The sequence below is a fragment of the Cetorhinus maximus genome, chromosome 9 (genome assembly GCF_964194155.1).
Source record: "Cetorhinus maximus chromosome 9, sCetMax3.hap1.1, whole genome shotgun sequence".
In the NCBI taxonomy this organism is placed as follows: domain Eukaryota; kingdom Metazoa; phylum Chordata; class Chondrichthyes; order Lamniformes; family Cetorhinidae; genus Cetorhinus; species Cetorhinus maximus.
The window spans coordinates 12,639,256-12,655,455 of record NC_135887.1 but is presented as its reverse complement, the minus strand read 5'-3'; the positions used below and the strand labels follow the sequence as shown (position 1 = coordinate 12,655,455).

The following is a 16,200-nucleotide window of genomic DNA, read 5'->3' as shown; positions in this document are numbered from 1 at the left end:
TGGGGGGGGGTGGGGGAGGACACAAGGGAATGACGATCAAGGGATTAACGTTGTGTCAGACAAAAATAAAAATATAAAACTGGCAGTAATCTGACCTGCTGAGGATGACCAGCATTTTCTGTTTTTTTTATTGTCTTATTTCAGATTTCCAGCAGTCGCAGTATTTTGCTTTTGTAAAGGGGGAAATTAAAAACAGGAAGAAGGAAGGGAGGGAGGGCAGGCGCAGAGAGGGAAAGAAAACAATGAGGGAAGTGGAGGGGGAAAAGGAGAACAAGTTTCAGTAAAACCAGGCTAAATTCCTAGGGGCCCCTTCATAGTTTCCCCCATACAGAAAACACAAACATGAAATATATATATATATATATATATAAAACAAAAACAGAATTACCTGGAAAAACTCAGCAGGTCTGGCAGCATCGGCGGAGAAGAAATCAGTTAACGTTTCGAGCCTTCATGGCCCTTCGGCAGAACTGAAGCATAGTTAGGAGAAGGGAGAAATATATTCTGTTTTTGTTTTGGATTTCCAGCATCCGCAGTAGCTTTTTGTATATATATATATATATATATATGTGTGTGCAGAAAGGGGGCTTATAGAATCTTTACATAATGCTGTCGGTATTTATATCGTAACACATCTGCCAACTATGCCTCTAATCTTCTGACACTTATTTAAACACTACAATGTTCTGACCCATTGATTGTCTATTATTTCTGCATTACCCCACGCTTGGCTGGGGCCCCTGGGCACAGGCCTGTGAATTAATCCATTTCTGATGACATGAGTAATAAAATAATGAACTTCCGTCCAAATCGATTTCTTTTTCAAATATTTTTTTTTAAGTTTCATATACCACATTATGATGGAAATTCACCTCATTCACCAAAATAAGTGGTTTATTCCTGGGCCCAAATGATATTATGATTGGAGGGTGGGTTCTTGATTTTTTAGATGTAGGTTCTGAGTGTTGTTGCTTGACCAGTCAGGGGCAATACAGTAACGTTAAATCTGTCAAAACAGCAGCTAGGCAATATTATATTCTCTATTTATCAAAGATATACTTTTTATTTCAGTATACAGTAATATGCATCCACAGGATTCCAGTCATTTTGTTGAGTGGTGTGGTGAGTTGGACACATCTCTTTGGCAGCTGCCTGCAATGCAATGGCCAATGCCATTGGCACCACTTGTGTAATAATTAACCTTAGAATTAAACAGGGTGAGATTGTGTTGTGCAATGTCACCATATCATGCATTACGGCAATCGTGTGAAGTTCTACTGCCGTCAATATGTGTATTTGAAAGGAGTCGACGACTCCTCCGTAAAATAGTGGACAATGGAATTTCACAAATGCTACAAGTTTCTCTTTATTCCAATCATTTATTCAAACAAAAACAGAATGCATACATAACTTTGCCTGTCACATTAATGTACATGGAGATAAAGTGAAACAAATAATGTATGTAACAAACATATTGTCCATGCTAATGCTGCTAAAACCACAGAATTCTGCAGTTATATCAAGGGATAAAAGTGCGACATACAAGGTAAGGTCAGTCAATGGAAACTTCACAAACAAGTCCTTTGTGAATACATCAGCACTATAGACAAGGAAAATAACATTCCATTTTTTAAGTAAAGTACAAGGGGCACAAAGTATTTATTCTTTTTGATTATAAAAAACAGTTACAGATTAATAGTAACTATTATTAATATATTAAATATTCCAAACTACAGAAACCATGGAGGAATGGATACAAAACATTACAATATTAGCAGAGATTGTTTGGAGAATTATACCATGAAGGAAATTATCAGTGCAGTGTGTGTATGTAGTGCATTAAAAGCTTTACAGCCAGGGTCATAAACTCTTATTTTACCAAAGAATCAGCCTTACACAATTTAGGCATTTTAAAAACTTTTTTAAAATTGTAATATCTAGTTTATTTATAAGTGTAGGTCAATCCTTGAATGACACTATGGGATACTGCTTAATATTTTCCTAGGAAATTCCTGTCCTGCCATTTAAAATAAACAGTTGTATTATTACCTTGGAATACTGAATAAATGAGTTTTGCATGAACACATTATAAAGCATTCAGATGCTAATGTTCCACAGTGTAATTACAAAGCCTCAACCTTCCATTCAAGATAGATCACCCTTGTTTCAGTAGAAGAGTCGTTCCCCACCCCCTCCCCCAACTCAGTTTTATCCTATTCATATTTCTAAATACTGGCAATATGTCCTGCAGATGATCTACTCCTAGAACTTTCTTTGCTGGTCTTCTGTCATGCAAGACATCAAGAAGATGTACAACAGCAGCTCAGGGACAACTCTTTTTCAACCTTTCCGCCCTTTTGAGGCGGCTGGTAGCGGAAACTCAACCATGAAAATTGATATGGTATGGCACCACATGCTGGTACCCCAACACATGGTGGTTAGAGCACTGCTTAAAAAGGATTGTCTTACCATTATACAATGTAAATCTTCTGAGTCGAGCTCCATGATGATCTAGCATTGATCGAGAGATTAAATGACACCAGTGGGTACTCCTGAAGCATCTGGCCTTTTCCAGAATGGCTCAATGAATTTATCCAGGCACATCAGGAAAATCCCAAATTCAATTCCCAGAGTGTGCTGAGTTAACTGATTGACCTCAGCCAGAGGAGCAGTAGGGAAGCTACAATTAAATACGGATAAGGTGGAAAGGGCTGCTATCTGTTGACCCCAGTATGTAGATGTTGGATAGTGCACACATGATGCCCTGCTTCAACATCACAATTCACATGTGAATCATGGCTACTTAGATGAGGTATCTAGAACCAAGCCCTTACAAGGAGTCAGTTATTTTGAAAGAGGGAGGGGAAGGGAGGTGGAGAGGATGAAGGACTGAAAAGTGGAATGGCAAGTTAAAAAAGTATTACTTTTCCTCCAAACCCCCTCCTTGCAGCTTATAATTTTGGTTTCTTGATTATCAAGGGATAGCCTGGACACTATTATTAAGACCGCTTAGGCTGTAGTGCATGGTTCTGTTAAACAGACAGCAAAGGGCTCTGAAAAGAGAAATTTGGTAAGCTTTGTGGTGGATCACCACTTATACTGGTTAGTATAACAAATACATCACAACAAAACTATATCCCACTTTACAACAGTCACTTCATTGGCTGTAAAGCACATTGCGTGTCCTGTAGTTATGAAACGCGTTGTTCAAACATAAGCATTTTTTTATTTCACATCAACTAATTAAGTTAAGGAGACTCTCACAAAAATACAAGGGGCAATGTTTTCATTTCAAAACAAAAGACCAGATTTCAACAGATGCTGCAGGAGACACTGGCTCAGGACAAACCTTGTCTGCTGGCAGTCACATCGGTCCAAAATGCCATAAAAGTTAAGAACAGCAGTTAACAGTAAAATGAGGCATCTCATCATACATTAATTCAGTGCAGCTGGAAACTGCTTTCCAGGACAGTGAGGCAAAAGAAAGGCATTAATGCAAATCCCCTCTGCAGCAAGCAAGGTTTCTCATACCATATTTGTCAAGTTTCGTCTTCTGGGTAGTTAAGTCACACTGAAGTTCGCTGGCATTATGGAGAGTCACTCAGATATCGCTATGCTTATATTCTAGCATGGAACGCTGGCTACAGCATGTTTCCAGTCATCATAAGAATTTGATGGTCCCTGGTTAAAACCACAAGTTGATTACAATTGTCATTTGCATTGATTTGCTCGATTCTTTTGTGTAGCTTCTTCAGCTTTACTCTGTCTCCACTCACAAATGTCTGCAAAGTCACAAGACCGACATTTCCACGCCTCCTCAATATCCACACCCGTGGCCTCCCTCTGGCCCTTCCAGAAGGAGCTATAATGTTTCAGCTCACTTTTAACCCACTCCTCTTCAAAGGACACCACTTCTGTTCCGATCACAGAGGCATCTGCCTGGTAACAGTATTCTATCTTCATGGTGTCGACGCTGGGGATGTCCGCGTAGGTCAGATTTAGCAACATTAAATCCAGAAGGTCGCCAAATGTGTTTATGGTAAATCCCACCTTCTGAGCATGCACCAGAATCTCTGACCCCAACGGCTGCTCCGTCCGTAGGTGAAGGTGGTGAGTGATGGTGTCCTTGTTCAGTTGGCCTTTGATCATAGCCTCAAAGAGAAGTTTGTATATACTAACCTGGTGATAAAAGGGATTCAGTTTTACTTCATGATGGTAACACAGAGACAAGATCACTCCAGCATCTGTTTGCTATGCATTTCACACTAGAGGTCATCACTGGTTCTCTAGTTTTGCGGCACAGATTGTGCCTAGACTATAAAGCATGAAAAACAAACTGACATTACAGCAACCCATAACTTCTTCCCATTTGCACTGTAGTAAGATCATGCGCCAAGACGTTTTGTCACTTAATTTGCTGAATGTGACTTAAACAGAATGCAACAGCACCTAGAAATAAATACTGACATTTACTGTCATTGAAACATCTGAGGATTCCACTTTTAAAGAATGCTAGAATGTTAGGTGGAGAAATATGGCAACCATTCTGCAGCAGCAGTGTCCAACAAACATAAATGAAAAACTGGTTGAGGGAGGAATATTGATCAGTGTAACAAAAATGAAGCAGTATTTCAATCAGGTAGCTGTCACATTCAGTAACAATACTTACATGCTTAAAAGCCAGCAAATGATAGAAATATTATGAGTTTTTTCAATTGATTTCTATGGTTACAGGCTTAGAGAGAAACCTAGCCACATTTCAAATACAGGCACGGTACAAAATGATTCCGTTATGTAATAGTCAATTATTTTCAAATCCAAGTATCAAGTCATTTGAATCCAACAAGTCCTAGCAGCCACTCGATGAATATCAATCCCGAGTGGTGTTTTATCAAACTGAATGGAATCTGCATAGAAAGATACAGTAGAGTAACAAGCTTTTGCAGGTAGAGGTTACAAGAAAGAAAGTACATAAAGGTTATCTATACAGCAATACCTCAAGGAATAAATTTTTTTGTTGTTTTCCTTTCAAGGATTTAAATAATAAAATTTACTGTATATATTATACTATTGTTACAGAATGGCCTGATATGAGAATTTATCAAACTATTAAGAAACCTAAAATGGGGTCTGAGGTGATGCTGCTTTTGAAGAATCATTTTGTGGAAGCAACAAGGTACTTTCTAATAGTTAAACAATTAACAGAGTTCTTTTGTTTGCTATCTTGAGAATGCTTATTTAGATAAGTGAAGACACTTTTAAAGGCACAGGGAGTTGGGAATCATCAGAGATTGATCTAACACTGTGGTTCTCAAGCTGGGGTCTATTAGAGATTTTCCAGGAAATCTGCAAGCAAGCAAATGAGTGGCAGCCAGAGTGAGCTTGGTGCGAGACGGGAGACTGGAGTGGAGTGTGGAAACCACATGTGTGATGCAGAGGGGGCTGGCTGTCTCACCTAGGAGTACGTGTGCATGGAGGAGCACTGAGTGGCACAAAGTTCACGAGGTAGACCTGCAGTTACCAAGGCTGCTGGTAGGCATCAGATGAGTTCAGCCTTGTACAAGGGAGAGGAGGTTTTTTTTAAAATATTGAAGTGGACAGACACATCTCATTGATATCTGCAAGCAAATACTTGTTTTCTTAAAAGCATTTTGAAATGCTGCACATGCACAACTTGCATAATCATTTTATAATTCAGATGGGAGACCATAATTATCGATACATTTGAAAAAGGGCCCTTCAACCAATAAGGTTTCAGAACCATTGGCTGAACACAGAACAAGGAATATAGAATGGAACCAAAAACAGCAATAAAAGTAAATATTTTTCTTTGCCCCGAGATTTTTAATGTCCAACTGAACTACTGGTCCTCATAGATAGCACTTTAGTTTGACATCTCAGCTGATGGCACCTCCACTAACAGAGTAGACTGTGTATTGGACCTTGTCTGTGGATTTGAGTCCTAATGAGAGGCTTGAACCTAAAACCTTCTGATCCAAAGGCTAGAGGGCTGCCAAGTAAGCCTGAGAGAAAAGTCCATGAAAATACTTCCATATTATCAATTTCAAATCCACACTGAAGTGCAAAGGCTCCTTAAACATTGTTAGACTGTAGAGTTAGTGTTGTGTACATATGACCCTATTGTGCAGTGGTACAAAATGTAATCAATGATCTATACGCTTTACAAACGCAACAGGCTATGTTCGTCCAATGAGCTTTGGGAATGACCAGTCATTTTTTGTATGATAGGAAACATTATGCAAAAGCTTGATGTCAATATTTTAATAAAGCAGCTTAAGTGAGTCAGTGAAAACTTATTCATTCCAAATGATTCTTGCCCCAGCCACTTACTTGTAAGTGATGACTCCTTTTTTGGGCTGCACTGGGATATGTTCGCTGACCACGAGTTTTCAGTTCACGTAATTCCAGTTCACCTTTGGAATTATAGCACAGTTCGTCAACAACACCCACTACAAAAATCCCCTCCAGCTCTCCAAACACCGGCAGCTCTCGTACAAGTTCTCCTATACAACACAGAACCATGTCACTCCTTTAGATATACTGTACAGCTGAACGGTCAGCCACAATGACATTCACTACTAAAGCAGTCAGTTAGAGATTTTGAGTCCTATCTGGCCCATCCCTCAAATCTGACTGCCATTCGGCTAGATTTAGACTGTTTGGAGCTGAATGTCTAGGTTGCTCACCTCACCATGTGAAACTTGCCACATTCTGAAGAGGCAAACGCAGCAGCTTTAAAAAAAAAATCACTCTCCATCCAGCAAGTCAGGCAAACTGGGTGATGCTGTGGAAGATGCTACAAACCAAATTTCCTAGCTTAAGAAGTCTGAGGTGCTTTGTGGCAAAAAGAAGAAAAATATCGAACATATTAAAATATTTTATGATGAAAAACAAATCCCCCTACCTTTAACGTAACTACCAGCTAGTGCCTTTTTCATACCTGCTTGCAAGAACTGGATCATTGAGAGAAGATTAAGCATCTTTACAGCCCAGTTATCTTCCCGGCTCTCTACATTTATCGGGACAACGTCCTGGACCTCCAACTCTAAAACAAGAGGCAGAAATACACTTTTATCAACACATCCCCCTCAACACTGTGTATACAATACACAACAGAATTAAAGTTCCCATGCGAACCAAACTGGATAGACATAGGAGTTTGAAAAGCATATACTTTAAAGGCAGGGATTTCAATCCTTGCCCACTTCATTCGGTAAGTGCTCATTCTTAAACTACTATCAGGAGTAGTGGTTCAATTAAACCTCAACAGAAGTCTTGTGCCTTCCAAGGCATCAGTTAAAAGAAATTAAAATAAGTGGGTAAATGGTGACTCATTCAGATGCAGGAGATCCAGCTTTTGAATTCTCCTCTAATCATAGATTATCACTGGCAAAATAAACTGGAAAATATGCAAATGTGGATAGGATTAGGTTTGGCTGTGACACAGTTGACAACAAAGGAACAAGCCAACACTAACTACCTAGGCTTGGAAGTAAACATGGTCACGGATGAGGTATTGGACCCTCAGCACATCAGTGCCTTCAAAAGAAGAGCAGAGAGGAGAGAAAACCAATAACACAAAACGAAAAGTTAGCCTACGTATGAACTGCACACCTAGGAAACCATGGGGAGGGCATGAGAGCACATATGACTACAACTATTATTTAGGAATATTCTTGTTTTTTTCTGTAGACCCGATGAGGTTCAGTCAATGCTTCAATAGCCTTTGTACTTTGTGGTACTACTGATTGGTACAAGCTTACAAGATTAAGAAACCTGTTGATGCAGAGCACAAGATCGTTCAAATTTAGAACTGAAAATTAAAAGTGACACTTGCATATCTGGAGAGCATATTTATGGAGCTTCATTTTAAAAGAACGTCAATTGCCAACAATTTAATGGTGCTCATGAAAGTCGACATTTTATTTACTTGGAAGTACAGGAATACTATTTCTCTCCCCCATTCCAATTTTTAAAGATATTTTACATCTCTGTTGATTATCCCAGTGACACCAGCCAACTCTTGTCTGGGGGAGCAGGGGTGGAAAAATACAGACAATATGACAGCAGGGTGCTGTGGGACTGGCTTTTAGGAGCTATGCATGAATGACATTTGCCCTTACTAGTTTTTTTTTCTCCTTCTGGGAAGCACCTTATTTCCTGTTTACTGGTTTCCCAAAGGGACTGTGATCTAAAAAGCACAGCATAGGATTACATTGGATATACAACATAACCGGTCCATGCTGGCATTTATGTTGCACTTAAGGCTCCTCCCATTTTTCCTCATCTAAATCATCTCAATCCTCCAATCCCTTCTCCCTCATGTGCTTGTCTAGCCTCCCCTTAAAAGCATTTACACCACACTTTAGGTAAAGAAGTTTCTTCTAAATTCTCTATTGGATTTCTTGGTGACTTATCTCATATCGATGTCCAGTCAGGCTCTTCCCCACAAGAGGAAACATTCTCTCTGTATCCACTCTATCAAAACCTTTCAGAATTTTAAAGAACTCTATTAGGTCACCCCTCAGTCTTCTTTTTTTCAAGCGTGTGGAAACGTTGGCACAGATCTGCATCTTAGCACCATGTGGTTTCTGGCTACTTCACTGTGATGCTGGGCCACAAGCAACATTTCATTCCAGTGTAAACGTTACCTCTTGCCAGGTGTAGACAGCTACCGGCTTTCACAACTGGAACTTCATCTCGTAGCTGCTGAATGTGTGGTAGTTCCATCCCATAAACCACTTGCTGCTCGCACCAAGCCTGTCGACTCAGGTCAGTGACACTCAGGTACTTTCGACCAAACCGCTCCAGCGGGATCCTTGCATCCCACTTTCTCCTTTTGGTGCTGCTGCCCTCACACAGTGGGTCACTCTCCTGCTCCGACACGTTCTGTTGATTGGAGGATTGCTCATTTGCACTGGGAGAGAAAGGTTGTTTGCCCAATTTACTTTTCAATGACAGAGGCAGAAGAAATTTAAGCTAAAAACACCTCGGTATCAATTTCTCCTTTTTAATGGTAAAACAGGAAATGCCTGTAATTAATGCTGTCAAAACCAGGGTGGCCTGTGGCTTTGAAGCATGCAATTACAGGGAATGGATTTTAATTTGTGGATTGTTAAACCTGAAACAGATCTGTTTTTCTCCAAAATAGTCATTTCACCCCAAAAGCATAAAAGGATTTCACAAGAACTCCAATTGTCAGTGTTAGTGTTTAGTAGGGGCACCATCATCAAGAATGCGTTAAAAAAAAATTGCTGGAACAGCCCTAAAGATAAACACATTGCATGGTGAGATATTCAGCTATAAAAGCCACAGAAGTACAGTCTAACCTATGCCTCCAAACCAAGATGAAAGCAACACTTTGTTTCTTACTACTACCATTACCACTCCCTTTTGCCTTTTGTTTCATAACATATTTGTAATTTAAGCTCCCCTGCCCTCTAACATGTCCCTGACCTTCCTTTTTGTTCCACCTGAACCCTCCATCTGTTTTCAAAAGCGTAAAATCCATCACATTTCTACCTCTCTTCAATCCCGAAGTCATATTGTACTTTAAACGTTAGGTCTGGTTCTCTCTCCACAGATGCTTCCAGACCTGCTGAGTTTCTCCAGAACTTTCTGTTTTTAGTTCAGACCTCCAAATCAAGACTTTGTTATTACAGTGTACTGCAAGGATTAGCCACAATAATATCATTAATAGTATTAAATACTAAAAATTACCTACAAGTAACTTCGGCCGTTCCTTGGCCAGTACAACAAGATTCAGTGGATCTGTTTGAGGTGTGACCAGCGTCTCCTTCACACAGTTCAGGCCTTTCTATGGATTCAGCAATTAGGCAACAGATCATTAGATATATTTCTGTGAACCACTCTCTCACTACATTCTCTTTTCAAATTAATTTAAAATTGCAGTTGTTGTAAAGTTGAAAACTAACAATTCCCAGCAGTCTACAAAACAACAAACTCCCAAACTGCATCACGTCTCAGGAAATGCATTTCTGACGTTATAATCTCACACAGACAACTAAATAAAGACATTTGGTTTGTTGTGCTTCAAAGCCAACTGCCAACTGCACTCTCATTCAAGAGTACAACACCCTGATACAGGTAGCATTATGCACAAAGTTTAATGACAATTGAGTAATGCTGTTTATCAATAATCTGACAACCTTAAATGAACTCCTGCGCTGCCAATTTTTTCACAAAAATTATTCCAGTATAAATATCTTCCTACTTGGCCATTTATTCCCAATCAACACCACTAAAACAGATGGCCAGATCATTCGTCTCATTGCTGTTTGTGGGATTTGCTGTGTGCAGATTGGTTTCCATGCTTCCCTACATTACAACAGTGACATTTTGAGAGTTCTTCATTGGCTCTGAAGTGCTTTGAGACCTCCCTGAGGCACTATATAAATGCCATTCTTCCTTTTTTTCTTGCAAAGTGCAGCCATTTCCAATTCTAGGCATCTCTGACTGCATCAAGCTACAGCAACTATCGCACAAGTATTCTTCTATCCTGCAAGCCTCCCTGGAATGCCTGCATCTTGAATTAGCTAATCACACTTGCAGCAGTGTTAAACATCATGTTAGGATGGCGGGGGTGGGAATATTAACAAGTAAAAATGTATGTAGATGGATATCAGGTTGACTAAACAGGATTTACTGTGGGTTTAATGAGAGGGGGGGAAAAAAGCTAAGCGAGATCCAAGTTGTGTGTATATAAAATCCAAACGTTTTACCAAATGATAAACCATCAATATTCTTTAAGCCTATTCAGACATGATCAAAAAAAAGTCAGTCCAGACTTTTAACAAGAAAATTTATAACTGTATACAGTTCAACAGGTCAATACCATCAACAACTTACATTTATAAAGCACCTTTAATGTAATGAAATGTCCCAAAGCGCTTCACAAAGCATTAAAGCACAAAATATGACACTAAGGAGATATTAGGTGAGATGGCCAAGAGCTTGGTCAAAGAGATAGGTATTAAAAGGTGTCCTAAAGGAAGAAAGCAAGGTTGAGAGACAGAGAGATGTAGGGAGGGAACTCCAGAGCTTGGGGCCTATGCAACTGAAGACAAAGCCACCAATTAAACAACAGAACAATTAAAATTGGGGATGCACAAGAGGCCAGAGTTAGAGGAGCGCAAATATCTCAGAGGGTTGTGGGGCTGGAGGAGATTTCAGGTTATTTTTTATTCATTCATGGGATGTGGGCTTCGCTGGCTAGGCCAGCATTTATTGCCCATCCCTAGTTGCCCTTGAGAAGGTGGTGGTGAGCTGCCTTCTTGAACCACTGCAGTCCATGCGGTGTAGGTACACCCACAGTGCTGTTAAGGAGAGAGTTCCAGGATTTTGACCCAGCGACAGTGCAGATATGATGATATAGTTCCAAGTCAAGGTGGTGAGTGACATGGACGGGAATTTGCAGGTGGTGGTGTTCCTATCTATCTGCTGCCCTTGTCCTTCTAGATGGTAGTGGTTGTGTGTTTGGAAGGTGTTGTCTAAGGAGCCTTGGTGAATTCCTGCAGTGCATCTTGTGGATGGTACACACTGCTGCCACTGTGCGTTGGTGGTGGAGGGAGTGAATGTTTGTGGGTGTGGTGCCAATCAAACGGGCTGCTTTGTTCTGAATGATGTTAAGCTTTTCGAGTGTTGTGGGAGCTGCACTCATCTAGGCAAATAGGGAGTATTCCATCATACTCCTGACTTGTGCCTTGTAGATTGTGGACAGGCTTTGGGGAGGCAGGAGGTGAGTTACTCGTTGCAGGATTCCTAGTCTCTGACCTGCTCTCGTAGCCACAGTATTTATATGGCTAGTCTAGTTCAGTTTCTGGCCAATGGAACCCCCAGGATGTTGATAGTGGGGGATTCAATGATGGTAATGCCATTGAATGTCATGGGGCAATGATTAAATTCTCTCTTGTTGGAGGTGCTCATTGTCTGGCACTTGTGTGGTGTGAATGTTACTTGCCGCTTGTTAGCCCAAGCCTGGATATTGTCCAGGTCTTGTTGCATTTGGACATGGACTGCTCCAGTATCTGAGGAGTCGCGAATGGTGCTGAACATTGTTCAATCATCAGTGAACATCCCACTTTTGACCTTATGATGAAATGAAGGTCAATGATGAAGCAGCTGAAGATGGTTGGGCCTAGGACACAACCCTGAGGAACTTCCGCAGTAATGACCTGGAACTGAGATGACTGACCTCCAACAACCACAACCATCTTCCTTTGTGCTAGGTATGATTCCAACCAGTGAAGAATTTTCCCTGATTCCCATTGACTCCGGTTTTGCTAGGGCCCCTTGATGCCACACTCAGTCAAATGTGGCCTTGATGTCAAGGGCAGTCACTCTCAATTCACCTCGAGAATTCAGCTCTTTTGTCCATGTATGAACCAAGACTGTAATGAGGTCAGGAGCTGAGTGGTCCTGGCAGAACACAAACTGGGCGTCAGCAAGCAGGTTATTGCTAAGCAAGTGTCACTTGATAGCATTGTTGATGACCCCTTCCATTACCTTACTAATGACAGTGAGTAGACTTATGGGGCGGTAATTAGCCGGGTTGGATTTGTCCTGCTTTTTGTGTATAGGACATACCTGGGCAATTTTCCACATAGCCAGGTAGATGCCAGTGTTGTAGCTGTACTGAAACAGATTGGCTAGGGGCACGGCAAGTTCTGGAGCACAAGTCTTCAGTACTATTGCCTGAATATTGTCAGGGTCCATGGCCTTTGCACTATCCAGTGCCTTCAACCATTTCCTGATATCACATGGAGTGAATCAAATTGGCTGAGGACTGGCATCTGTGATGCTGGGGACCTCCTGAGGAGTCCGAGGTGGATCATCCACTTAGCACTTTTGGCTGAAGATTGTAGCAAATGCTTCAGCCTTATCTTTTGCACTGATGTGCTGGGCTCCCTTATCATTGATAGGGATATTTGTGGAGCCTCCTCCTCCAGAGACTTGTTTAATTGTCCACCACCATTCACGACTGGATGTAGCAGGACTACGGAGCTTAGATCTGATCCGTTGGTTATAGGATCGCTTAGCTCTGTCTATCGCTTACTGCTTATGCTGTTTGGCACGCAAGTAGTCCTGTGTTATAGCTTCACCAGGTTGACACCTCATTTTTAGGTATGCCTGGTGCTGCTCCTAGCATGCTCTCCTGCACTCTTCATTGAGCCAGGGTTGATCCCCTGGCTTGACGATAAAGGTAGAGTGGGGGATATGTCAGACCATGAGGTTACAGATTTTGTTCAAATACAATTCTGCTGCTGATGAGATTACAGATATAGATAGGGGCGAGGCGATGAAGGGATTTGAAAACGAGGATGAGAATTTTTAAAATCAAGACGTTGTTTGACCAATGTAGGTCAGTGAGCACAGGGGTGTTAGGGGACACAAGTTGCTGAAGGCAGCAAAGTTTTGGATGAGCTCAAGTTTATAGAAGGTAGAATGTGGGAGACCTGGCAAGGGTGCATTGGAATAGTTGAGTATGTGACAAAGGCATGAATGAGGGTTTTAGCAGATGAGCTGATGCAGAAAACATCAAGCAGAAATATGTTATAACTGCATGGACTTTCCTATCCTATTGCACTGCACACATCAATCAAGATATTTTATACTATTTAACGAGTACAGGTTTAAACATATAGAATAGTTTACAGGATGGGGTGGTGTGGAAAGAAAGTATCTTTAAATTAATTATATTTAATCTTCTTCCCACACTTATACTCCTCACCACCTTCAAATGAACCTTCGTCATTCCACTAATTTATTTTCTCAAAGGTCACAGATTAGTTGAAAAATAAATAACTTAATTACACCCAAACTCTTTAAAGTAAACATATACAGCCTGGCAAATCCAAATTGGTTTCCTGCTCTAAGAAGCCAGTGTTCCTGCTCCTGATCAAAATCCAATGAGTGGACATCAGGTGAGGACAGTAGTGACCCCTGTGGCTGTATACACTGAGTTACTTATTTTTCCTTCTCGCTCGTCCATGGATTTTGATGTAAATTGCAGCACCCAACTGATGCTGCCCTTCCTTTCCTCCTACAGCTTTTACCATGTGACATGAGCTCACCATAATGATGGTTGATATGAAGGGTTGATCGCCCTTCATATCAACCAACTTTTTTTTTGGTTGGTGGGTGGTTTTACAGTCAGATTCCCTTCCTGCTGCTAACCCTCCCAATTTATCCAGGTGAAAGACTAGCCCCGATACACTCTGTCTTAAGTGCACCAGTGATGGGGTCCTCCATGGTGGACATGTCCTGGAGTAGGACTTGAACCCGGGCCCCACTGGCTCAGAGATAGGAGAGCTACCCACTGAGACGCTCCAATTCCCTGCCCAACTGATGTTGACACATTGAATATAGATAATCATAAAGAAAGGCTACTGTGCCAACATGCTAGAGGACAACCAGTATTCCGGAAACTCAGCAACACATTCAGGAAAAACTAACGACTTGTGGATTACAAATTATTATATATTTTTTGTTACATTAGTACTTAAGTAACATCTTTCATGTTTAAAAAAGAAATCTCAAGCCATTTCCATGAAGGAAGCAAATAGTGAATGATAAAGACAGCTTAGGAGCAGCAAAAGTTTAGTCAAAAGATGGATGTTTAAAAGGATCTGCACTTATATAGTAACAACACATCCTCAAGATCTCCTAAAACAGACTGAATTACTTTTTGAATTGTAGCAACTGCTATTTAATAGATAAATGTGGTAAATAATTTGGACACAACAAATCCCAACATGGCATGTGGTCATCACTGGCAAGGCCAGCATTTGTTGCCCATTCCTGCTTGTCCTTGAGAAGGTGGTGGTGAGCCGCATTGTTGAACCACTGAAATCCATCCGGTGCAGGTACACCCACAATGCTGTTAGGAACAGCAACAGTGAAGGAATGGCAATGATATAAATCCAAGTCAGGATTGTGTGTGGCTTGGAGCGGAACTTGCAGGTGATGGCGTTTTCATGCCACTTAAAATTAAAAAAATAGAAAATGCTGGGAACACAGCCAGTTAAACTGAAACAAAAGCAAAATACTGGAAATTGAAATAAAAACGGAAAATGTAGGAAATACTCAGGCGGTTTGGCAGTATTGGTGGAAAAACAGACTTAACGTTTGAGATCTGTGACCTTTCATCAGGACTGAACCAGGCCTGAAATGTTAACTCTGTTTCTCTCTCCACAGGTGCTGCCAGACCTATGTATTTCCTGCATTTTTTACTTAAGGCCAGTTTGGTGATGTTAGTTAAATTATGAAAAGAAAGTTGACCATGTTACTGAGAACTTGCCTACTCTTAAAAGAAAGACTGTCATCTATATAGCACCTTTCACGGCCTTAGGACATCCTAAGGCAATTTACAGCCAATGAAGTACTTTTGAAGTGTAGTCACTATAGTAACGTAGGAACAGCAGCAGCAGCTAATGTGCATACAGAAAGCTCTCATGAACGGTAACGTGACAATGATCAAACAACCTGCATGCTGCCAATTGATGGATAAATATTGGCCGGGACACTAGGGATAATTCCCCCGCTCTTCTTCAAAACAGTGCCGTGCGATCTTTAACATCCACCTGAAAGGGCAGGCGGTTTAATATCTCATCTGAGAGACGGCACCACTGACAGTGCAGCACCCCTACAGTACCACACTGGGAGATCTGAAGAAGAATCATATCAGACTCGAAATGTTTACTCTGTTTCTCTCTCCACAGATGCTGCCAGACCGGTTGAAGTTTTCCAGAGTTCTCTGTTTTATTTTACTGTCACCTGGGGTGACAGCCTAACCTTTTTGTGCTTAGAGGGGGACTTGAACCCAGAGCCTTCTGACTGAGTCACGGCTTCCAAAGGGTAAGGGACCTTTAAGGTTCACTTGGACAGACAGGGTGGGCCTACATGTTCGTCATCCACCATGTTAACATACCACAGTCGGTGGAAAACAAATCCAGGTCCAGTGCGAGCAGCTCCGCATCGCTGAGCTCCCGCTGCATCATCCCATTCAAGTTCCGACCCAGGGCCGGCCGGCCGCCCCCACTTCAGCCGCCCCCCAGCGACTTCCGGTCGAGGTTGTCCGTCCGCCCCCCCAGCGACTTCCGGCCGAGGTTGTCCTTCCCCCCTCCCCTCCCCTCCCATCCCTCTCTCAACCGCCCCTCC

At 41.4% G+C, this 16,200-nt stretch overlaps 1 protein-coding gene across 3 annotated transcripts; it reads right to left on the bottom strand.

The window, feature by feature from the left end:
* Positions 1-1,350: 1,350 nt before the first annotated feature.
* On the bottom strand, positions 1,351-16,067 carry exo5 (exonuclease 5). 3 transcript variants are annotated; one of them, XM_078548067.1, is made up of 6 exons: positions 15,971-16,067; positions 9,742-9,838; positions 8,673-8,938; positions 6,962-7,066; positions 6,352-6,524; positions 1,351-4,179 (listed from the first exon to the last, which is right to left on the bottom strand). In XM_078548067.1, exons 1-6 carry the CDS (start codon positions 16,038-16,040, stop codon positions 3,712-3,714), a joined length of 1,179 nt encoding a protein of 392 aa, XP_078404193.1. In that variant the 5' UTR covers positions 16,041-16,067; the 3' UTR covers positions 1,351-3,711. The 3 variants fall into 3 exon arrangements, with proteins under 3 accessions (XP_078404193.1, XP_078404194.1, XP_078404195.1); XM_078548068.1 differs by having other exon boundaries at positions 6,352-6,434; XM_078548069.1 differs by lacking the exon at positions 6,962-7,066.
* Positions 16,068-16,200: the final 133 nt, after the last annotated feature.